Source organism: Dermochelys coriacea, chromosome 1 (assembly GCF_009764565.3).
Source record: "Dermochelys coriacea isolate rDerCor1 chromosome 1, rDerCor1.pri.v4, whole genome shotgun sequence".
In the NCBI taxonomy this organism is placed as follows: domain Eukaryota; kingdom Metazoa; phylum Chordata; order Testudines; family Dermochelyidae; genus Dermochelys; species Dermochelys coriacea.
The window spans coordinates 305,040,183-305,065,360 of record NC_050068.2 but is presented as its reverse complement, the minus strand read 5'-3'; the positions used below and the strand labels follow the sequence as shown (position 1 = coordinate 305,065,360).

The window sequence follows — 25,178 nt, the reverse complement described above, 5'->3', positions numbered from 1 at the left end:
AAGCCTGATGCCTATTAATTTCGTTGGGTAAACCCTGGTTCCTGTGTTATATGATGGGGTAAATAACAAAACACTTTCCTATCCCCTTTCTCCATGCCATCATGATTGTATAGACCTCTATCATATCACCCTTTAGTTGAGTCTTTTCTGAGCTCAGCAGTCCCAATCTCTTTAATCTCTCCTCACATGGAAGCTGTTCCATAACACTAACAACATTTGTTGCGTTTCACTGTACCTTTTCCAATTCAAATATATCTTTTTTGAGATGGGGCAACCAGAACTGCATGCAGTATTAAATGTATGGGCATACCTCGGATTTACATAGTGACATACAATATCAATCTCGTTCCTAATAGTTCCTAGCACTGTTTGCTCAATGTAAAGCAAGAGTCAAAAAAGCCGATATTTTCAGAGAACTGTCCACAATGACTCCAAGATCTTTCTTGAATAACAGCTAGTTTAGATTCCATCATTTTGTATGTATAATTGGGTTTATGTTTTCCAGTGTGCATTACTTTGCATTTATCAACACTTACTTTCATATGCCATTTTGTTGGCCAGTCACCCAGTTTTCTGAGATCCTTTCGTTACTCTTCGCAATCAGCTTTGGATTCATGAGTAATTTTGTCTTGAGGGCAGTCTCTGCCACCTCACTATTTACCCCCTTTTCCAGATCATTTATGAATATGCTGAACAGCACTGGTCCCAATACAGGTCCTGGGGAGACCCCACAATTTCTCTCTCTCCATTCTAAAAAATGACCATTTATTTCTAGTCTTTGTTTTCTATGTTTTAACCATTTACTAATCCATGATCACTCTTACCCTACGACTGCTTACTCTGTTTAAGACTTTCTGAAAGTCCAAGTACAGTATAAAACTGGATCCCCATTGTCTATGTGCTTGCTGAGTCTCCCCAAACAATTCTAATAGCTTGGTGAGGCATTATTTCCTTTTACAAAGGCTGTGTTGACTCTAGTCCAACATATGTTCATCTACATGTCTAATAATTCTGTTCTTTACTATAGTTTCAACCAATTTGCCTGGTAGTGAAGTTGGCTTGCCAGCCTATAATTGCTAGGATCACCTTTGGAGCCTTTTTTTTGGCATTACATTTAGCCTCCAAAAAAATTGGCATTACATTTAGCTATCTTCCAGTCATCTGTACAGAGGCTGATTTAAGCGATAGAGAATTCACTATGGTATGTAACCTATATATGCACACACACACACACTATATGGAAGACGCATTAACACTCTTCAGCCATGCAACCTACACCAAGTTGTGCTATAACACACATGAAAAAGACATAGAAATTAAAATGAGAAAGGCTAACCATTTCTGCAATGGTTCATGTTCATGACTTTTTTTGGGGGCAAAAAAGTATTCTAAAAGTACAATTCATGTATGATCATGTTTTTGTACAGAATGCAATTTGTTGTTTGCAATGCTAAATATGGCTAATTGAAACCAGTATTACCAAAAATAGCAGACTGAAGCCACACTAACTCACGGGCTCCATACTATTTCACATTGAATTTAGTCACACTTTTATTCCTCTTTCACTTTAAAGGCACAAGACAAATATACATATTTTCCAATTAAGAGAAGTAATTACAATTATAGTGAACTATTTTTAAAACCAATTCAGCATATAACAGTTTTGGATTCAGTTTATCTGACATAGTGCCAACAGACACTATTCTGAAATTAAGCTAAAATTTACTTTATATTCAAAACATGGCAAACCCGATCATCTTTAATTTTATCTGGAAATCCCAAACTACATGCAGAATTTATGATTGCCATCCAAGCAACCAGGTAGAGTGCTGTTGAGGCAGGCATGCAGTAATACAGAAACAAAAGGCCTCAAATAATCTTGGCCATTAGTATATGTAGCATACGTGCATCAACACTATGATCACCCAGCACAGCATCTAAGGTTCCTGTTGGAATCATGACTGCTGCTACATACACAAGTAGTGGGATTAGCCAAAAAAAACAAACAAACAAAAAAAACCCCACCACCTTCAGTCACCCAGGAGGTTACACACTATGAAAAACTAGCCATGGTAGTTAAACCACTGCAACTCATTCTATCTGGGGTTATGGATTAAAAACCAAGACATTTTCAATTTATACAAAATGCAACAGCCTGCCCGCCCCTTTTTAAGCAAAAAAGGCTACAAAGTACACATCACTGGCACTTTGCTGATTCTACTGGCTTCCAATATCTGGTTAACTTCAAAGTCCTGGTTCTAACCTTCAAGGACCTTAACTGATAAGAGCCTGGTTATCTCAGATACTGTCTTGCCACCAAGACAAATGTACTCAAGGTAATACTGCAGCTGATAGAGTCCAGGGTGAAATTCTCCAGAGTAAGGGGCAGAGCATGCTCAGCTGAGGGAACTTGGAATACCTTACAGTAAAAAATAAGAATGATCCTAATATGGACCCTTTCCAGGGACAATGTAAAGCCTACCTTTTTGCAAAAGCCTTCCTCACAATAGGAAAGAGCTCATCCACATTTCTGATTAGAAGAAAGGGTGGGACAAAGATCTAAACAATCAGAGCTCAAATCTCAGGAGGTAGTGGTCAATAGTATTCATTATGGAGAAATGTGACTCCATTGGTTGTGTTACTTCGGAACTGTGATTATATTAGGAATATTCAAGATTGTTATTCTGTCTGCGTACTGCTGGTAATGGCTTATGATGTCTCACTTGCATTTACCAGTTTCCAGCAACTGCACTTTTATTAAAATCTTCTAAGTTCTCCTCCTCTAGGCTTGATGCACCTGTATCAGGACTAAACTCAAGTGCCATAGAAAGGACCAGTTAAGAGCCCACTCTAAAATACAAGAAGCACATAATGCAATGACCTGCCCCGAGCTGACTAAGCCCTTAAACGTCTCATTTAAGATCAGAATTCTCACAACAACTGGCGTACAATGCAAGATCAAGCTTATCAGAAAAACTGTATATAGTACAAGATGTATAACCAATATAGTGCAAGACATAACTTATCCTCTGTTGTCTTTTTAAAGTAAAGTTAAATAATCAGAATTAATGTTTTGGTACTTACTGATTGCAAACTGTCACAGTAAGTCACATTATTCATCCTTATGTAGTGCTGAAAGGATTAGCTTATGCTCAACAGTTTGAAATAAAAGTGCATACTTTTGAAATCACTGTATGAACAATCTTACTATTTGGTAGGTCATCAGCCTTTTGGGTGCCAAACTCTTTTCTCCACTTCACTGTAATAGTTCACTTGAATAAACATCATGTATAATAGATTTAGTTTCAGATAAGGAATTAAACAACCGGCTGGGAAGTACAAGTTAAAATACACATGGAATTAGGCCAGTCAATACATACTAAAGGAGATCTGAGAGTTGAGAGAGAGGAAGCACATTAGAGCGAAAAGTAGAAGTTAGTAAAGGAGGTGTTTGGTAGATGGGTCAGAGGTTAGGGTGATCTGGTTGAAGGAGAAATTGCTTAGGTGTCCCAAGAAGTGGCTACACATAAAGGTGCTTCTAGACACAACTACTATATCTGTTGTCTGGACACACTTCCTCTGAAAATATGTTAAATGGCTCAAAGGGGATCAAACATTCAAGATCATATCCTACATGCCTTTATTTGAATGTGTGGGCATTGAAATAAACAAAACTGGACTGTTTATTTAGATACACTTCTGGTCACATGCCTACTCGTGCACTGCATCTATCCCATTTGGAACACTGCACAATTATGTCTTTAAGGATGAGGATGTACTATTTAAGATCAGTATGCTATTTTCATTCATTTCTATTAATCTAATTTTTAAAGCATTTTAGACTTACAGAGTAACAAGCCATCATAGAGGATTTGCCAACTCTGAAGTTTGAAAACAGCCATTTGAGTTAATCCAAGCACTAAGACTATTTTTTTTAACAGAACAAGATTTTTCATTCTCATAACTTTAAAACGGTTTAATACACTAAGATTTCTAAGAAAAATTCATCTTTGGACTGAAATCAAGCAGAAGGGATCATTCTAAAAATGAAATACTATAATGCGAGTTATAAAATTTTGTCCTAAATTTTAAATTGTATAATATAACCTACCAAAAAACAAAAATACTGTATTGCAAATACTGAAATAGACCTTTTCCTATAGCAGTTGTTTTCATTCATTAACTGTAGAAAATAAAATAAAATCTCTGTGTAAATTTGAGTAATAGAGAAGATCATAAATCTCCTAGAGTAATACAAGTTGTTCCTAGGGTTAATTACTCTCACTGTTAAAAATGTATGCCTTTCTTCTAATGTGGATTTGTCTAGTTTCAATTTTCAGCCACTGGATCTTGTTATATCTTCAACTGCTAGCTTGAAGAGCCCTCCATTATCAAATGTCTATTTCTCACGTAAGTATTTATAAACTGTGATCACATCACCCTTAACATTCTCTTTGTTAAGATAAATCGATTGAGCCCCTGGAATTTCTCACTATAAGGTGTATTTTCCAATCCTTTAATCTTTCTCTTCTAAGCCCTCTCTAATTTATTAGCATAACCTTGTGTGGACACCAAAACTGGACACAGCATTCAGGTAGTGCCAAAAACAGATGTAATATCACCTCCACTCCTACCTAATACTCTCCCATTCATTAATCCAAGAACTGAATTAGCCCTTTTGGCCGCAGCAGTGTAGAGGGAACTGCTGGTCATCATGATATCCAAGTCCTTTTAAGAGTCACTGCTTTCCAGAATACAGATCCCCATCTTGTAAGTATGCCTACACTATGGTCTGAATGATCATCAACTGGGAGAAAGATGTATGTTGGGGATAGGTCACTTGTCAGGGGTAGTATGAAGGTGTTCATTACTGGTTTCTGAGACGTTTGGGGATTTTGGGGGGTGGGGGTGGTAACAAGAGGGATATGTGGGAGTCCAAGCATGTAAAGGTGTAACAAAACTGCAGCTGGTTTGGGGAACGGGCTGCAAGCTAAGGGGTGTAAAGGGGTTTGTATAAGACAGTGAGTGGATGAGATATTTCAGTTTATTGATTCTGCCTTGTAACATGAATTTACAAATGCAAATGAGCAATGATAAAAATAGTGAACTCGTTACACGGAGTCCCTAAAATTCTGATCTATTTTACTGTATCTGGATCAGTAAAACTGACGGATAAATTTAGTTACATACACAGCAGGATAAGAAACATCTGTAAAAAAGAAAAACCTGGAAAATTAATAGATGGAAACATTTACCATATGAAAACTAAAAGGTTCTTATTACAAAAGGAGGCATGTATCAACTGTGTGGGTTGACAAAACAATCCTTATGGAAAAAGAGAAACTGAATCATTAGGACAGTGGTAAATAGATGGCAAGACTCTTGAACAAAAATTACTATGTGTCCTTTGTTTAAAATTAATTAAAAACATGAAAAACTAATTATTTGACTAGGCAGCATTATGTAAATTTTCTTATTTTAAATATAACAGTATGCCAAAACACTGTTTACTTCTAGTCCCAGACTTGTTTTTATATACAATATTTCTTGAATATACTTGAATAATACAACATACTTGGTTGAATAATTATCATGCTTAGCTGAAGTACTTATTAAGATGATAATGTTTTAGACACATAAGGTTCTCTTTATTATACTTGTTCTGTTATTCAAGCTTCAATTATCGAGAACACCAATGCATAAAACTTTTACAAATAGCACTTGCAGTATGTAATTGAGTCAAATACTGCTTATGTGATGTAAAAGCTATGCCTCTCCTCATGCCCACAACTGAAGAACAGTGAGAAAATCTGCTTTAGTATCATGATTTTTACTACTTTGCTTTGCTCTGCATTAAGAAAAAACCAATGGTGAAATACAAAATGAGTATTCATTATCTCACAACAGTTATTCACACATGCTTCATCATAACGGCAGCATTTTATATTTGAGTTTCATATAGCAGTAAAGGATGGGAGCTTTAGAAGTATTCAGCACTGACCTAACTGCTGTCACTGAAGTCAATGGTAAAACTGATATTGACTTAAATGGGAGCAATTAGGCCAATGCCAAACCTTCTTGAAAATCCCAGGAAAATATTTGTGATGAGATGATCCCGGCAGCGGCACAGGAGCTAGCAAACAGAGCTCTAAACAGGGGAGTTTGAGTGGGAGTTTGGATTGTGGTGCTTGTTTGAGGTTTGCTTTTGTTGGGGGGGGTGGTCTTTTTGGTGTGGCTTGTGTTTCCCAGATTAACAGGATTTAGGTGGGAAGGTGATGACAGATATGGAGGCAGCTGTGGGAGTGACTCCTGTAGTGGAAGACACATTGAGGATGACTGGATGTGGAAGCTGTGGTATGTACATGATCCTGGAGGGGGGAACCGGTAAGAGTTTTTTCTGCATGAAATGCCGTCTGATAGAGCTGATGGAGGAAAAGATCCGAGGTTTGGAGATGCAGGTGGAAAGTCTCGCTGAGTTTAGGAAGGGGTTTGAGCAGATGATGGAGCAAAGATATGAGGTATCTGAAGAGAAAAGCTCAGACTCACGGATGGAAGCAGGGCTGGGGAATTTTGAGGGGAGACTGGGTGAGGAAAGTGGTCAGTGGAAACATGTGACTCAAAGAACCAGGCAGAGGAAAAGACGGGCTAGTGAAGGAGAAATAGAGCTTAGGAATAGGTTTGCAGAGTTGGAAAATGAAGAAGGGGCTCAGCAGATACTTGTTGAAGGTGGAAGGGTAAGGAAGAAGAGAAGAGAGGCTAGTCCTACAGGAAAAGCGGAAGAGTCAAGGGAGAGTACACCAAATATGAGCCCCAGGAGGATACAGGATAGGTTGAAGAAGATTATAAGGGAAAATAAGAATGGAAAGAACTTGCAGCCAGAGGGAACAGGGGAGAGACTGGAGAATAGCACAGTCACCAGGAAAAGGCAGGTCTATGTGATCGGGGACTCTTTACTGAGAAGAATAGACAGGCCTGTAACTAGAGCTGATCCAGAGAATAGAAGGGTGTGCTGTCTTCCGGGTGCTAAGATACAGGATGTAGACCTGAGGTTGAAAAGGATCCTAAAGGGAGCGGGAAAGAATCTCCTAATTATCCTTCATGTGGGAACAAATGATACGTCTAGATTCTCGCTGGAAAGTATTAAGGGAGACTATGCTAGGCTGGGGAAGACGCTTAAGGAAATTGAGGCTCAGGTGATCTTTAGCAGATTCCTTCCTGTTCCTAGAGAAGGGCAACAAAGGTGTGACAAGATTATGACTGTCAACAGATGGCTTAGGCAGTGGTGCTATAAGGAGGGCTTTGGGATGTATGGCCACTGGGAGGCATTCACGGACAGAGGACAGTTCTCTCGGGATGGACTTCATCTGAGTAGGGAAGGAAATAGACTTCTAGGATCGAGGCTGGCACAACTGATAGAGAGCTTTAAACTAGGAATTAGGGGGAGATGGATGGGAGATGTCCAGGAAATCTCCACACCAGACTTTAGCATTGAGAGGGAAGAAGACGAAGTAAGAAACGATACAGCTGTGGGTAGGAGAATGTATATAAGGAGCGAGGGCGGTGTGGATACTAGTCTAATAGGTTATAATGGCTGTAGAATGACTGTGCCTAATAGGGTACAAAATGTGAGCGAGGCCAAACAGCAAAAATTAAGATGTTTATACACCAATGCGAGGAGCCTAGGTAACAAAATGGAGGAACTAGAGCTACTGGTGCAGGAAGTGAAACCAGATATTATAGGGATAACAGAAACATGGTGGAATAGTAGTCATGACTGGACTACATGTATTGAAGGGTATGTGCTCTTTAGGAAAGACAGAAACAAAAGGTAAAGGGGGTGGAGTAGCATTGTATATCAATGATGAGGTAGAATGTAAAGAAACAAGAAGCGATGCAATGGATAAGACAGAGTCCGTCTGGGCAAAAATTACATTGGGGAAGAAAACTAGTAAAGCCTCTCCTACGATAGTGCTTGGGGTGTGCTATAGACCTCCGGGATCTAATTTGGATATGGACAGAGCCCTTTTTAATGTCTTTAATAAAGTAAATACTAATGGAAACTGCGTGATCATGGGAGACTAACTTCCCAGATATAGACTGGAGGACCAGTGCTAGTAATAATAATAGGGCTCAGATTTTCCTAGATGCGATAGCTGATCGATTCCTTCATCGAGTAGTTGCTGAACCGACTAAATCTAAAATGGCATCCACTCTAATTTTGGTGAGTAGCGAGGACCTCATAGAAGAAATGGTTGAAGGGGACAATCTTGGCTCAAGTGATCATGAGCTAATTCAGTTCAAACTAAATGGAAGGATTAACAAAAATAAATCTGCAACTAGGGTTTTTGATTTCAAAAGGGCTGACTTTCAAAAATTAAGGAAATTAGTTAGGGAAGTGGATTGGACTGAAGAACTTATGGATCTAAAGGTAGAGGAGGCCTGGGATTACTTTAAATCAAAACTGCAGAAGCTATCGGAAGCCTGTATCCCAAGAAAGGGGAAAAAATTCATAGGAAGGAGTTGTAGACCAAGCTGGATGAGCAAGCATCTTAGAGAGGTGATTAAGAAGCAGAAAGCATACAGGGAGTGGAAGATGGGAGGGATCAGCAAGGAAAGCTACCTAATCTCAATTAGGTCAGAACATGTAGGGATAAAGTGAGATGGGCTAAAAGTCGAGTAGAGTTGGACCTTGCAAAGGGAATTAAAACCAATAGTAAAAGGTTCTATAGCCATATAAATAAGAAGAACACTAAGAAAGAAGAAGAGGGGCCGCTTAACACTGAGGATGGAGCGGAGGTTAAAGATAATCTAGGCATGGCCCAATATCTGAACAAATACTTTGCCTCAGTCTTCAATAAGGCTAAAGAGGATCTTAGGGATAATGGTAGCATGACAAATGGGAATGAGGATATGGAGGTAGATATTACCATATCTGAGGTAGAAGCGAAACTGAAACAGTTTAATGGGACTAAATCGGGGGGCCCAGATAATCTTCATCCAAGAATATTAAAGGAATTGGCACCTGAAATTGCAAGTCCATTAGCAAGAATTTTTAATTAATCTGTAAACTCAGGAGTAGTAGAATCATAGAATCATAGAATATCAGGGTTGGAAGGGACCCCAGAAGGTCATCTAGTCCAACCCCCTGCTCAAAGCAGGACCAAGTCCCAGTTAAATCATCCCAGCTAGGGCTTTGTCAAGCCTGACCTTAAAAACCTCTAAGGAAGGAGATTCTACCACCTCCCTAGGTAACGCATTCCAGTGTTTCACCACCCTCTTAGTGAAAAAGTTTTTCCTAATATCCAATCTAAACCTCCCCCTATGCAACTTGAGACCATTACTCCTCGTTCTGTCATCTGCTACCATTGAGAACAGTCTAGAGCCATCCTCTTTGAAACCCCCTTTCAGGTAGTTGAAAGCAGCTATCAAATCCCCCCTCATTCTTCTCTTCTGCAGACTAAACAATCCCAGCTCCCTCAGCCTCTCCTCATAAGTCATGTGCTCTAGACCCCTAATCATTTTCGTTGCCCTTCGTTGTACTCTTTCCAATTTATCCACATCCTTCCTGTAGTGTGGGGCCCAAAACTGGACACAGTACTCCAGATGAGGCCTCACCAGTGTCGAATAGAGGGGAACGATCACGTCCCTCGATCTGCTCGCTATGCCCCTACTTATACAACCCAAAATGCCATTGGCCTTCTTGGCAACAAGGGCACACTGCTGACTCATATCCAGCTTCTCGTCCACTGTCACCCCTAGGTCCTTTTCCGCAGAACTGCTGCCGAGCCATTCAGTCCCTAGTCTGTAGCGGTGCATTGGATTCTTCCATCCTAAGTGCAGGACCCTGCATTTATCCTTATTGAACCTCATTAGATTTCTTTTGGCCCAATCCTCCAATTTGTCTAGGTCCTTCTGTATCCTATCCCTCCCCTCCAGCGTATCTACCACTCCTCCCAGTTTAGTATCATCCGCAAATTTGCTGAGAGTGCAATCCACACCATCCTCCAGATCATTTATGAAGATATTGAACAAAACGGGCCCCAGGACCGACCCCTGGGGCACTCCACTTGACACCGGCTGCCAACTAGACATGGAGCCATTGATCACTACCCGTTGAGCCCGACAATCTAGCCAGCTTTCTACCCACCTTATAGTACCGAATGATTGGAGAATTGCAAATATAGTTCCTATTTTTAAGAAAGGAAAAAAAGTGATCCGGCTAACTACAGGCCAGTTAGTTTGACATCTGTAGTATGCAAGGTCCTGGAAAAAATCTTGAAGGAGAAATTATTGAAGGACATTGAAGTCAATGGTAAATGGGACAAAATACAATATGGTTTTACAAAAGGTAGATCGTGCCAAACCAACCTAATCTCCTTTTTTGAAAAAGTAACAGATTTTTTAGATAAAGGAAATGCAGTGGATCTAATTTACCTAGATTTCAGTAAGGTATTTGATACCGTGCCACATGGGGAATTATTAGTTAAATTGGAGAAGATGGAGATCAATATGAACATCAAAAGGTGGATAAGGAATTGGTTAAAGGGGAGACTGCAACGGGTTCTACTGAAAGGCGAACTGTCAGGTTGGAGGGAGGTTACCAGTGGAGTTCCTCAGGGATCGGTTTTGGGACCAATCTTATTTAATCTTTTTATTACTGACCTTGGCACAAAAAGTGGGAGTGTGCTAATAAAGTTTGCAGATGATAGAAAGCTGGGAGGTATTGCCAATTCGGAGAAGGATCGGGATATTATACAGGAGGATCTGGATGACCTTGTAAACTGGAGTAATAGTAATAGGATGAAATTTAATAGTGAGAAGTGTAAGGTTATGCATTTAGGGATTAATAACAAGAATTTTAGTTATAAATTGGGGACGCATCAATTAGAAGTAACGGAAGAGGAGAAGGACCTTGGAGTATTGGTTGATCATAGAATGACTATGAGCTGCCAATGTGATATGGCTGTGAAAAAAGCTAATGCGGTTTTGGGATGCATCAGGAGAGGCATTTCCAGTAGGGATAAGGAGGTTTTAGTACCGTTATACAAGGCACTGGTGAGACCTCACCTAGAATACTGTGTGCAGTTCTGGTCTCCCATGTTTAAAAAGGATGAATTCAAACTGGAGCAGGTACAGAGAAGGGCTACTAGGATGATCCGAGGAATGGAAAACTTGTCTTTTGAAAGGAGACTTAAGGAGCTTGGCTTGTTTAGCCTAACTAAAAGAAGGTTGAGGGGAGATATGATTGCTCTCTATAAATATATCAGAGGGATAAATATAGGAGAGGGAGAGGAATTATTTCAGCTCAGCACCAATGTGGACACAAGAACAAATGGGTATAAACTGGCCACCAGGAAGTTTAGACTTGAAATCAGACGAAGGTTTTTAACCATCAGAGGAGTGAAGTTTTGGAATAGCCTTCCAAGGGAAGCAGTGGGGGCAAAAGATCTATCTGGTTTTAAGATTCTACTTGGTAAGTTTATGGAGGAGATAGTATGATGGGATAATGGGATTTTGGTAAGTAATTGATCTTTAAATATTCAGGGTAAATAGGCCTAATCCCCTGAGATGGGATATTAGATGGATGGGATCTGAATCACCAGCCAGATACTACAGAAAATTCTTTCCTGGGTAAATCTTGCCCATATGCTCAGGGTTTAGCTGATTGCCATATCTGGGGTCGGGAAGGAATTTTCCTCCAGGGCAGATTGGAGAGGCCCTGGAGGTTTTTCGCCTTCCTCTGTAGCATGGGGCATGGTGGACTTGAGGGAGGCTTCTCTGCTCCTTGAAGTATTTGAACCATGATTTAAGGACTTCAATAGCTCAGACATGGGTGAGGTTTTTCATAGGAGTGGGTGGGTGAGATTCTGTGGCCTGCACTGTGCAGGAGGTCAGACTAGATGATCAGAATGATCCCTTCTGACCTTAGTATCTATGAATCCCTCCCATTACTTAGGTTTTCAATCATGGTGTCATTTTAGACTCTCCTTACTTCCACGCACTTGCTAATTCCTGCTGCTTCTTCCTATACCATTTAAAAAAAAAAAAAAAAAAAAACAAACAAAAAAAAAAAAAACCTATCCTCCCATCTCCAACCCAACTGCCAATAACAGAATCCACACACTAGTTGTTTTTTTAAAAATCTTGACTACTGCAACTTTCTGCTATACCCTTCTCTCTCCATTGCAGTTCAGTCCATCTAAAATATTGCTACCAATTGACTTTACTTTCCCAGAACTCTAGGACTTCCTCCCCAACCTCTTTTCTTATTCCACATAAAATTCAAAACTTCTTCTCTTAACTTACAAGGAACCCCACACCCCTTCTTCTGCAAACAATTCTACCCTCCTCATCTCCTCCACTACACCCATCTCTCTTTGCTCACTCTCAACTCTGCATCTTCTTTCCTGTCACCATTACATTTAGAACATCACTCTCTTCCTTTCCAAAACCTTTTAACATCCACTTTTTCCAAACTTAGGTCAACCTAGCTATGTCACTCAAGGGTGTGAAAAAAAAAAATCACACCCTGAAAAACATAGGTATGACGACCACAGCCCCAATATAGACACCACTAGGTCCACAGAAGAATTCTTCCATTGATCTAGCTACCACCTCTTGGGGAAAGGGGGAGGAATTTCCTATGGCAATGGAAAAATCTCTCCCATTGCTGTAGCAAATGTCTACACTACAGGGGTGCAGCTGAAGGTTTGCCTCTGTAGAGCTTGTAGTGCAGACACACCTTGATATTCAGTACAGTATTTTGAATTGCCCTAGCTTATGCCCTTAGACTGATAGTCCTTTGGGATAAGGAACCTGTTAATTGTGGCACAGCTCTCCCACCATACTGTTTTATATATGGCAACAGAAATGTATGTAACAACTATTATCCCAAACTCTGAAAAATGTGCAGATTTACCTTTAGGTAAATTTAGGCTCTCTTAAGAAACACCTAATCAGTAATACAATGCATCCAAGATATGGCAAAATATTTATGGAATTAGTTATCTAAAAAAGGGAGACGTTGATATTTCAAGAGACTTTTATTCAGCTGCTTACAGAAAGGGGAGGAGATGGGACCACAAAAGGGAAAATAAATGCTTAACTATGGAGAGTTAGGAGGACTAGAGTAGCACAAATTTATCCTACTGAAACTCCGCTGAAGGACAATACATGCAGAGTGTGCCGCAACTCTAACCTTTAAGTGGATGGTCAGTCCACATTGCTCAGGTTGAAAGTAGATGCAAAATGCTGCTTTTAGCTTATTCAAATTTATGAATATACCTTATAATTCGAGACACTTCCCCATGCTACCATTCCCTTGACTTTCAAAAGCTCAACTATTCACAGAATGTTAAAGTAAACACAGTATTAGCAGTAACAGTTATTAGCAAAACATTTGATCTATAAGCATATTAAGCATGTTTAGAATACACTGGGCAGTGCATAAACATTGACTGAAAAAGAGAAAATGAAAATAGTCTTACATTCTTTATTTAAAATAAATTATAGACTAGGGTGCAGCTTCTAAAAGCTATCTAATGTAAATCCCTTACCAGTCAAGCTTTAAGGTATGTTTTACAACATTATTTTAGTTCTGTGTCAGGAGAGGCTACATTTTGTTATGCAAGACCTTTCTGCAAGCATGCTACTTTAGGACTTGAAATTCCTCAGTTGCTCAATGTATCTGAATGTAAGCTCTCGCTTTACATAAAGCTGCTCTGAGCCTAGTTTACTCTGCAACTTAAACATGTAACTAGATAAATCTATGTTGATAGCACCTAGTAAAGTTGCACACTGCAACTAGTTTGTCTGCTACATAAACTCATCTGGACATGAGCTTATAGGCAAAGTACATCACATCACATAATACGTCTTTAAAAGGTAAATTGTACAGGAGTTACCTATCATACTGTTATGCAGAGACACTCAAGTCACCAAAACATCTTGTTTATGTCTTGGTTTCAACCTTTTGCTGATAATGCTGACAGGAATCATTCCAGGGAAGAAATTCTGTTGACATACATTATGGTTGCAACATAATTGATTTGACACACATTTAACTGAGTCAACAGTCAGTACCCCATTACGCTAGTAAAGCAAGCCTAAACGACAGAAATTTGTTCTGGAAATACTTACTTCTGATGAGGTCACCATCAGTGCGATTTCCCCAGACAGACTGGTCTTGTATCTCTAGTTGTATGCTTTGGTTATTGGAAGGTGGTGTTATGTGTCTCTCTCCTGCAGCTGTATTTTCTTTATCACATTTTTCTAAATCAAAGAAAATCATATTTTAATTTCAGATCACTGATAACATTAGTGTTATTTTTCCCTTTTAAATAAATGCACAATAATGTTAGTTTTCAGCCACTTTTCCCATCATTTTTGCTCAGCTAATCAGATTACTTCTTTAACGAAAGTCTTTCAGCGGGCTTGCATTTTACTTGTTCTTATGCAAATACACCTTAAGACAACAATTTAATGGCAAACTGTGTTTGGCGTTTAACAAAGTTTATTTACCTTCCAAAACAACATTTTCAGATAAAACCTCTAAATGACACACAACATCCAGTATTTTTGCCCATGCAGATGTGCATCTTGTGTAGAAACTACTTGCTATGTGGGAATTTCATAAAAGCTACAGGAACTATGCCAAAAGGTCTGAGCTTCAACATATGACTAAGGACTTATGTTGACCAATAGCCAAAACTGATGGAGATGAAAATCCCATGGTAACAGAACTTTCAGTTTTTTTAAAAATATGAAAAGTCATTGTTGAATTAAAATAAAGTTCTAACCGAATTTACAAAACGCTTTTCTTTTTGTAATAAACATGCTCCAAACGTAAGAAAACTTGCTTCACGGTGCTGGCCAAGAGATTAAGCCTTCTTTACAAGTACTAGAGAATTCAACAGTAATATGTTCAGATGTAGTTTCCCCCTGCTCACAAGCACTGACCCATATTTTCACTCACCAAAATAAATGAAAGCTTTCATCGGTATCTTCCGTAGGCAATTATTTTATTCAAAACACACCAGTCACTGATAGATCACCATGCGTCTGAAGAAGTGAGATTTTTACCCATGAAAGCTTATGCTCAAATAAGTCTATTAGTCTTTAAAGTGCCACCAGACTCCTTGTAGTTTAAGGATCTATATTCCATGTTAAAATGGTTCATAAAAATACTGCACTTCGATTTCAAGTTGCAGTTTGAAATATTACTTCATAACATTATTGGAATGTGTTTTATAATGTGTGCTATTTAAAGCTATTTTAAAATAAAGTGAACTACCACCTGTTGAATAGTGGGGAGGAAATTGCATGAAATTCTTAATGTTACAGTAAATAAATAAAGGTATCTCTAGCAGACAAATAACGATTTTAAATCATTTTAAAAGAAAGATTTTGCTCTTACACTAACCAGAACAGCAAAATTAAGAAAATTATGAAACCAATCCTGAATTGCTGGAAGACAATTGATGTTTCACTGTGCAGCGGTAACTGTTTTGTATAAGATGTGATGGTGCACAATCCTATTTAAAATCTTGATATAGTAGAGGATATTAAACAACAGTCCTACTGAAAGAACAACTGTATTTTGGGGCAGTCAACATTCCAAATTAACTTTTAGCCAAGTGAACTAGAATTCTGAGCGTAGAACCAACCGTAAGAGTCAAATTTCCTTAGATGTCACCACACCTACAGCAGTCATCATTCGGTCTTAAGTAGACATCTTCCCAATATCTGAAGTCTGCGGAATAATTCATTATTCATGACCTTTAATTTTACTTGTCTATTAGCTTTATACTCATTTCCCAACTTCTTTTCATTGCTGAGAAATAAACCATACTTGAATTCTCTCATTTTTGATTCCTGTTTGAAAAACTATGATGGTATATACGGTACACTGCCAGCCAGCCCTACTTCATTGGCTATTCTGTGAACCACTCTTGAAATTGTGATTAAATTGTTATCAAGAAAACAAAGGCACAGCATTTAAGAAAGGAGTGTCAGAACTAACCAGTAAAATAACTCTTGATCTGAGGATCATCTAAAAATGAGTATCTTAAATTGCTGAAGGGATATCAAAAGAGAGATGTGCAGCATAACACCATTAACTTCACCAAGTGAGGATCTGCCCCCGAATGTCCATAGATGAAATCTATTCCAACGTTTTTTCAAATTTCACAGTGAAAGTAATAACCACTGACTTACCTTCTCATTTCCCTCTCCTTCCCACCCAGCCACCAACCACTCCAGCAGGCTATCTAAATTTAATTTTTTTTTTTAAAATAGGAATTTTCCCCCTAGTTGAGATCTTAAGCTTCTTGGATTGCATTATTAGGCTTCAAATAATGGAGACATTTTGGATTATATATTAGACTAACACCTGTCAGGAATGGTCTAGGTAATACTTAGTCCTACCATGAGTACAGGGGACTAGACTAGACAACCTCTCAAGGTCCCTTCCATTCCTAGGATTTTGATTATTTTCTTGATTCCGGAAGTGCTGAAACAATGTGCTAGTTGCTGTCCACGCATGCCTGAAGACGAACATTGCCTCCATTTGCAGAGGTTAAAAAAATTGTATTTGTAGATATTTTGTTGTTTTACTTTATTTTCGCGTTTTGTTATGAAACATGCCTAAAAGCAAGGTCACTAAATTAAAGCATTACAATGACTATTACCAACAATCCACGGAAATACTTGTACCTTGGTTGCTGGGTCATACCTGCTCAGAAAGTTTTCCCAACAAGTTTTCCTAAAGCTGCTATGAAAGCAATGGCATGACCAGGCTGTAAACAGGTGCACTCCTTTTTCATGGGTTTTCTGTAGGAACTTATAACACTTTTCTAGTTTCAAACAAGTTTGGTCTTGAAGAAGAGAAGGCTAGTATACAGAGAGAGAAATTTCATTACATTCTTCAGCCTATATGCAATTAACCCTCAAAATTGACAGCCAGTAGAAAAAGAGACGCTGTTCAACCCAGCTTATTTCCAAACTCTAACATCCTAGATATTTTGTTTGATATTCATTAGAATGCGTTCATCCAGAAAACCAATCTCTCTTCAAAACTTTTGTAAGTTTTTTCAGATGATACAATAAAAGCATCATAACCTTTCCCTGGTTATTACTGTTATTCATTTGTATTACAGTACTGACTCAGGATCAAGTCCTTCTTGTGCTAGGAACTGCTGCTTTAAAAAAAAAGGGGGGGGGGGGAAGAGATGGGACAGTCCCTACCCCAAAGACTCTACTCAGGACTAGATCCACAAAGGTACTTATACTTACAACTTTTAGCTGACCTGCTTCTCAGTAGAATCCTTTGATTTAGACAGCAAAACTGGCAATTAGGTGCCTAAATTCCTTTGTTGATCTATCAGCTAACTACAGTCTAAGGCCCTGATAGAATCATAGACACATAGGATTGGAAGGAACCTCAAGGTGTCATCTAGTCCAGTCCCCGGCACTCATGGCAGGACTAAGTATTATATAGACCACCCCTGACAGGTATTTGTCTAACCTGCTCTTAAAAATCTCCAATGATGGAGATTCCACAACCTCCCTAGGCAATTTATTCCACTGATTAACCACCCTGATAGGAAGTTTCTTCTAATATACCATCCAAACCACCCTTGCTGTAATTTAAGTTCATTGCTTCTTGTTCTATCCTCAGAGGTTAAGGATGACAATTTTTTATCCCTCCTCCATGTAACATCCTTTTATGTATTTAAAAGCTGTTATGCCCCCCTCAGTCTACTCTTCTCCAAACTAAACAAATCCATTTTTTTCAATCTTCCCTAATAAGTCATGTTTGCTAGACCTTTAATCATTTTTGTTGCTCTTCTCTGGACTTTTTCCAATTTGTCCACATCTTTCCTGAAATGTGGTGACCAGAACTGGACATAATCCTCAGTTGAGACCTAATCAGCGTAGAGTAGAGCAGAAGAATTATTTCTCATATCTTGTGTACTCCTGCTAATAAATCCCAGAATATTTGCTTTTTTTTTTTTTTTTTTTTTTTCAAGTGTTATGCTGTTGACTCTCATTTAGCTTGTGATCCACTATGACCCTCTGATCCCTTTCCGCAGTACTCCTTCCTAGGCAGTCATTTCCCATTTTGTATGTGCGCAACTGATTACTCTATTTAGGAAGGAACATTTTGCATTTGTCCTTATTTAATTTCATCCAATTTACTTCAGACCATTTTTCCAGTTTGTCCAGATCATTTTGAATTTGAATCCTATCCCTCCTAAGCACTTGCAACCCCTCCCAGCTTGGTATCGTCCCCAAAGCTTTACAGATGCATCACAGCCCTGTGGACATGAATCATTTCACTGCTATTATGCATATGAAACTGAAAGCAGAAGTAGGTTTACAGGAAAAGCTACAGTTAAGCCTTTATGAGTTTCTGCTTTTCATTTATGAGTTTTCTGCTTTTCAGTGCAACTTTAGAACCAACACTGACAACTATGAAGTAAACCAATTTCACAAAAATAATAAGCCAAATAATTTTATATTTGGAAACATACAAAGTAAGTACTTAACTAGTTTGGAAAAAAAAAAAAACAACTAAAATTGCCCAACAGTTGGAAAAAAAAAAAAAAAATCCCCATTACTCATAACACTCAAACTGCTGGTAAAGTGTGACTATTACGGCAACTGGAGTAGCTAGCTGTAACCTTAAGGAATTCTAGGAGTCCCCGTAAAGCAGGATTATTACAGTGCAAATCCAATTTGGGTGCAGTGTTCTTTAATGGCCCCAGGATTCAGGAAAAAAATCCCCATTCATATAAGAACTAAAGCATGCAAAGTCAATGGTACTTTGAGCACATGCTTGAAGTTGAGCATGTGCTTAAGTGTGTATTCGCAAAAAGAACAGGAGTACTTGTGGCACCTTAGAGACTAACAAATTTATTTGAGCATAAGCTTTCATGAGCTACAGCTCACTTCATCGGATTTATAAATCTCCCCACTGTATTTTCCATCGAATGCATCCGAAGAAGTGAGCTGTAACTCACGAAAGCTAATGCTCAAATAAATTTGTTAGTCTCTAAGGTGCCACAAGTACTTCTTATTTAGGAGCATTAGGTGTTCTTCACAGTCCAATCTACATCCCACAGAACACTAATACAGGGGACAATTTCAATTTACAATTTCAAAAAGGGACGATACGACTAATTCATTTGCTACCGACGGTAAGCCCAGCAATCTGAGGAGCCAAATTCCAATTACCTTACTCACACAAATATTTACCAATTAATTTTAAAATGGTCTAATAAAGTGATTGGAGAGATGCTCCGATGCCATGTCAGTGAGCATGGTGTAAAAAAATATTTAATGTGGCCAAGTATACACTTCATAACTTTTGCTGCCATCATCATCTTTCTTTCCCCCCCCGAACTAGCTGCTGAAGCTATTTTCTTCAGCTTCTTTTTTCTTAGTCACATAACTGCGGCATTTTTCAGACATTTAAATCTTAAACAGTTCTTCCTTATAGAGAGTCTTGTTTTAAGAGGAAGAGCACATTTAGGCTTAAGCTATCTGACAGTGCAACTGAAAGTACAAGTAGTTGAGTGAAGAGAACACCATTGGAGAGTCTGTTTTCTTTGCAACACATTGCAGAATTATGGAAGAGAAGAAGAGATGGATGTCCTCAAGAAGTGAGTTCGACAAATATGGAAAACATTTTAGAAGGTTTTATTGTATAGTTTTTCTGACTGAAGTGCATTTAATATTTTCTATTCTACACAAGAAGCCAGTTATATCTAATTAATGAAACTTGGTCAGTTTTCCCAGGCAAATAGAGTTTCAGTTATACTCTTTACTGCAAATATACGGAGTCCTCATTTAAAAATGATGAAGTTTTCAATAAAATGATAGCAAGAATTGTGTAATTAATTATTCAAATTATTTCCATGAACCCCTGACCTACCCCAAAAAGCATTCTGGCCTTTCAGTACGCTAAACAAAAACCTTTCAAGAACCTACAACTTCCAGCGAAGTCAATGGAATCATAGGTGCTCAGCAGCACCTAACAGGGTCAGGTCACAAGGAAATCGCTCTACAGAATATTGCAAATGTTCATTGCTATTTCCCTGCAAGTCCTGTTCTCAAAATAAAATTAATGCCAATACTCAGAGTTATTATGGACTCATAGGCGTCTTTTGACTAGGAGTCAAAAGATGGAAGTCCACAAGGACTCCTCGTTGTTTTTGTTTTCCTTGCAGTATATATAACATACCTTCATACATCATAGAACTAATCTCTTTAAATTGAATCTACACAGTGGTTCTCAAAGCCAGTCCGCCGCTTGTTCAGGGAAAGCCCCTGGCAGGCCAGACCGGTTTGTTTACCTTCTGCAGCCGCAGGTTTGGCCAATCGCAGCTCCCACTGGCTGCGGTTCACCGCTCCAGGCCAATGGGGGCTGCGGGGAACCGTGGCCAGTGGGAGCCGCGATTGGCCGAACCTGCGGACGCGGCAGGTAAACAAACCGGCCTGGCCCGCCCGGGGCTTTCCCTGAACAAGTGGCGTACTGACTTTGAGAACCACTGATCTACAAGATATACTTCCACTGCTAGTCTGTAGACATCATTTTTCTTCAGTTTTTAATTTACTAGAGCACATACTGTACTGGAATCCCAAAACAATTTTATTAATCTAAAACAGTAGTTTTCAACCTTTTCTTCATTTGCAGACCACTAAAAAATTTTAAATGGAGATACAGACCTTTTTGGAAATCTTAGACATAGTCTGTGGACCACCAGGGGTTCATGGACCACAGGTTGAAAACCACTGATCTAAACTATGAACTCAGTTCTTTCATCCTAACACCAAGTAATAACTTACTAAGCAACAGGAGATTAATGTGTATAAGGGTGAAAGAGTCAAGTCCTAAATATTTTTCCTAAACCTTCAATTCTGTAATTCCTGAACTACCCTGGCTTTGTAACCATATATTGCTAAACTGATTGAAGCGCTGGAATAATGACTGACAATGATATAAACTCACCTGTTCCCTTTTCCCCTCCCCTCCAAAACAGATTTAGGCTAAAAGAAAGTAATAAATATCCACAAATACTATTCAAGTTTAGGTTCATCGAAATACATCACATTTTAAAGTTGTAGCAAATAATATTCCAATCCATCGATGGAACATTTTACATGCTTAAAGTTGAACATGTGCTAAAGAGTTTGCAGGGGCTGTGACACTGGTAGACCCTGTGGCAGCTCTTGACAAGGTGTAGGTGTCAGCTGAGAATTGACAAATTCATAGCTGAAAACCAGACCAGCTCATCTCTATGTTAGTATTGTTTAAGATAGATGTAAAACTTGTAAGGATGTGTTTAGACTCTATAAATTGGTTGTAAATTGCTGAATGCATTAATCTTATTGTAATCTCTGTATCCCATGCTATAAGATAATATGCATCTTTTGCTTTATAACTGTAAAAATGCCTGCTCTGAACTTGAGAGCTCAGACAGGAGGAATGGTTCCCTCACCCACCAAGGAGGACCGTGAGACTAAATGGGCGATTGTAAGACATCAGGATACAAAGACTTTGCTAATTATGCCAACCCAGGCTACATGCAGAAGGCCTTGTCCCATCAGTTCAAATTCTGAAAGAGGAAAATAAAAAAGATAGCTGACATGAAAATTTTTCATCTTTGGAGTCTGGACTCTCTCGGGGCCATAGACACTAAACTGAAGAAGAGATCCTCAGGGTGGACGTAGGGGTAACCCTGGAAGACATTTCAAATTGACAGATTACTATAGCTCCGTCACTTTTTTGGAACCAGAGACTCATTTTTGGGTATATGTCTGCTTGCTTTAACCTGAAAATAACACTCATTTATTTTCTTAGTTAATATAGCCTGAGTTAGTTTACTGTAGGATTGGTTACCCGCATTGTTTTTGGTGTGAGATCTAAGGTACAAATTGATCTGGGGTGAGTGACTGGTCTCTTGGGACTGAGAACAACCTGAATATTTTGTGATCTTTGGTATAAGTGACCATTTATCACTAAATCCAGCTTGCCTAGGTGGCAAGATAGACTGGAGTGCCCAAGGGGACTGTCTGTGACTTCTTAGTAGGACTGGTATAATGCTTAAGGACTGTGTTGGTAAAATCTAATTATAGAACATACAACCAGTTACAGGTGTCTGCCCTGAGGCTGACATTTACAGTCATGAACCACTCCAGAAAGTGTGACAGGCCCCAACCAGTGCATAAATCTAAACCAAAGTACTTACAACGCTTGTGATTCATTGGCTCTTCAGAACATGATCATATAATCCTTTAAAATGATACTTACACATGTAATAGATATAATTCAAATTTCTTCTTACACATAGTTTTCCCATGGCCAAATCAGTGTCATATTTTGTCCCAGGTCATTAAAAAAAAAAAAGCCTAATATTTGGGAAGCCAAATTATTTCATTTCATATTAATAAAATACAAAAACCCAATTCCAAGCCACATATCTTAAAAATAAAGTCTTGTTCCTAAATCAATTATCTCACTGACCAAACTTCAATAATTTTTATGTATGGCCTACATGTAAAGTTTAACCAGTATAGACATTTGAATATATGACACAATAAAGGTGGCACTTAATGCTCAAAATATGTATTACAGACACTGGTCCTTCTGACAAAAACATGGTTCTAACAGTTCTTTTCTGCACAGTTGATCTTCTGTATCTAATTTGAAAAAAAAAAACAACAAAAAAAACCCACTTTTGCTGTTTAGCAGTTATGAGTCACTCTCTAGGACAAAAAAAAATAAGATCAGTATAAACCAATTTAACATTTCTACATGCCAGAACATTTTTATTTAGCTACAGATACTTTCTGGTTTCTTAAATGAGATGTCAACTTTGATTCCATGTAGCTATTGATTTAAAGATGTTGCCAAAGAAGAGAGTGTGGTTTTATTATACAGTTGTACAACTGAGTTACCATGCTGTGTAACTTTATACCTAGCTGGTAATTGAAGCAATTTTAAATTAGATTCTTCCTTTCTATTCTTCAGAGACTTATTTTATATCGCTATCAGAATTCTTGAAATCAAAACTGCCAGCTGTAAAAGAAAAAGATAAAGCCCGATTGCCACAGACCATAAGTATGTACAGTAAATGACCACATGCTCCTGTATGTTATCTTCAGAAGATAAGTTGTCAAACTCATTTACATGTAGGTTTTCCAGAAATCAACTCATTTGGGTGCCAAACTAAAAATAAAATGAGATTTAATTCTGAGAGCATCATACTAAGATGAAAACAAATGATATGCATCCCTTGGAACAGTGGGTTAAAAATAAGTTAATAGAGCACACAAACAGCGGGTTTGTCAGCAGTATCTCAGGATAGCCTCAAAGGGAAAACAAAGCGACCTTCAACCTGAACGAGTCATGGTCACAGACCTGCTGCCCACCGCAATCTCCTCGGAGGACACGTTGGGAATTTGAGAGGCATTACAGAGACGTGCTTACAAACAAACCCCCAAGGCTGAGAAGCGAAATAAAAGGAACGGTTAAGGCATAGCACGATGGGGCTCTCGGGACACCCCTTGTTTGTTTGTTTGTTTGTTTTTTAAAAAGAGGGAACGTGGGTGGGTGGGTGGGTGGGGGTGAGACCCACCTATTTTTTTTTGCCTGTTGACTGCACAGAGACACATTTGCAGTAACAAGCGGAGTCCAGAGGAACAGCAGAGACCGGGGCTAAACACCCCCCCCCCCCCGAACGAACCAGCGAATTTACCATTCCGATCAGAGGCGCAACAATTGGAGAGAAACTTTAAAGCAACTCACCGCGAGGCAGCGAGAGCAGAAGGCTGCATTCAGTCGGAGCTGCAGGCGCTGGCCCTTCAGGCCCCGGAGGAAGAGGTTCCCTCGCTTGGGACATCTGCCAGCTCTCTCCCCGCGTCCTAGGAGCTTCCACCCCCCCCGACCAGCCTAACACGCCACCCTGAAGGGACAAACACACGAGAGGCCTTTCGAGGGCATTGCTTCCCCCGCACGCCCACGGCTCCGGGGCTGGGGCTTGGGGAGGGGCCGGCCCCCAAGAAGCAACAACTTTGCAACTCCGCGGCCGGCGCGTCCCTCCGCCCCTGCCCTCCCCGCTGCACGCGGGAGGGCGCCTTTAGTTGCGCAGGCACAAAGTGCCGGCGGGCCGCTCAGGGCGGAGCACGGCCCCCGGGCTGCCTGAGCTTTGGGGGAGGGGGGGCTCGGGGGATGCTCAGCGCCCCATAGCCAACAGAAGCCACCCGCCCTACCTTGGCATTGCCTTCCGCTCGGCCCCGGCACGTTCCCCTCCTCCACCTCCTGTGGCGGGAACGGCCCTTTCCTCCCCCCCACGGCAGGGGAAACTTACCGAGGCTCCCAAAGCTGCTGCAGCATCTCCCCTGGCGGCGCGGCCGCCTCTTCGCCTCCCCTCTCCAGCTGCGGCGGCGGCTGCCTCCTCCCTCCTGTGCAGCCCCCGGGCTCCTACCGCTGCAGCCCCGGCACCCCGCCCCGCCGCCGCGCGGGCTCGCGCCCTCTCCAGCCAGCGCGCTGCCCACACCAAACGGGAACTTTTTTCGTCTCTCTCCCCTCCCCCCCCCCCCAGCTTCTTCTTTTTTCATCATTTCCGGAGACTGGAAACAGCCAGCTGTGGCTGGCGGCGATCGAGGCGTGGGGCCGGCGGCTCCCCAGGTCCCGCTGCCCGACCGGTTCCCCAGAGGCTGGGCCAGAAGAAGGTCATGGGCCCCAGCCAAGCCCAAACTGGGAGCATCCTCCTACCAGGTGGCTAGGGTTGGGTATGGGCCATGCTGGGCTTGTAACCCTGCAAGTGCCCTGAGCAAATGGGGTGGGGGGACACCACTTCCAAAAATAATGACAGGTTTCAGAGTAGCAGCCCTCTTAGTCTGTATCCACAAAAAGAAAAAGGCGTACTTGTGGCAGCTTAGAGACTAACAATTTGTTAGTCTCTAAGCTGCCACAAGTACTCCTTTCCACTACCAAAAAGGAGGCTTTCATGCCTGAGCATTGCTTGCAGCTGTAGCATAGGGTTGGGTGAGAGTAGCACTTTAATAGGGTTAACCTCTAACTCTGACATTATTCACTTTGGTTTGAAAAATGTAGGCTACTGTTCAGGTTCAACCAGTTTGCAAATAGCAACCTGGTTGAGATGACTGAT

At 40.1% G+C, this 25,178-nt stretch overlaps 1 protein-coding gene across 3 annotated transcripts in view; it reads right to left on the bottom strand.

Annotated features, from left to right (window-relative positions):
* MDFIC (MyoD family inhibitor domain containing) overlaps positions 1–24,698 on the bottom strand; it is a 67,390-nt gene extending 42,692 nt beyond the window's left edge. Inside the window, exons 1-4 of one of the 3 annotated variants that reach the window (XM_043495310.1) lie at positions 24,277–24,698; positions 23,813–23,969; positions 23,195–23,233; positions 22,420–22,704 (exon numbers count right to left, since the gene is read on the bottom strand). In XM_043495310.1, the coding sequence (XP_043351245.1) occupies positions 22,634–22,704; positions 23,195–23,233; positions 23,813–23,969; positions 24,277–24,627 (618 nt within the window). In that variant the 5' untranslated portion in view covers positions 24,628–24,698 and the 3' untranslated portion in view covers positions 22,420–22,633. Of the gene's footprint in view, positions 1–14,139; positions 14,272–22,419; positions 22,705–23,194; positions 23,234–23,812; positions 23,970–24,276 lie in introns of those variants that run through there. The other 2 variants (XM_038367853.2, XM_043495305.1) reach the window with 2 other exon arrangements.
* Between the last annotated feature and the right edge of the window lie 480 nt (positions 24,699–25,178).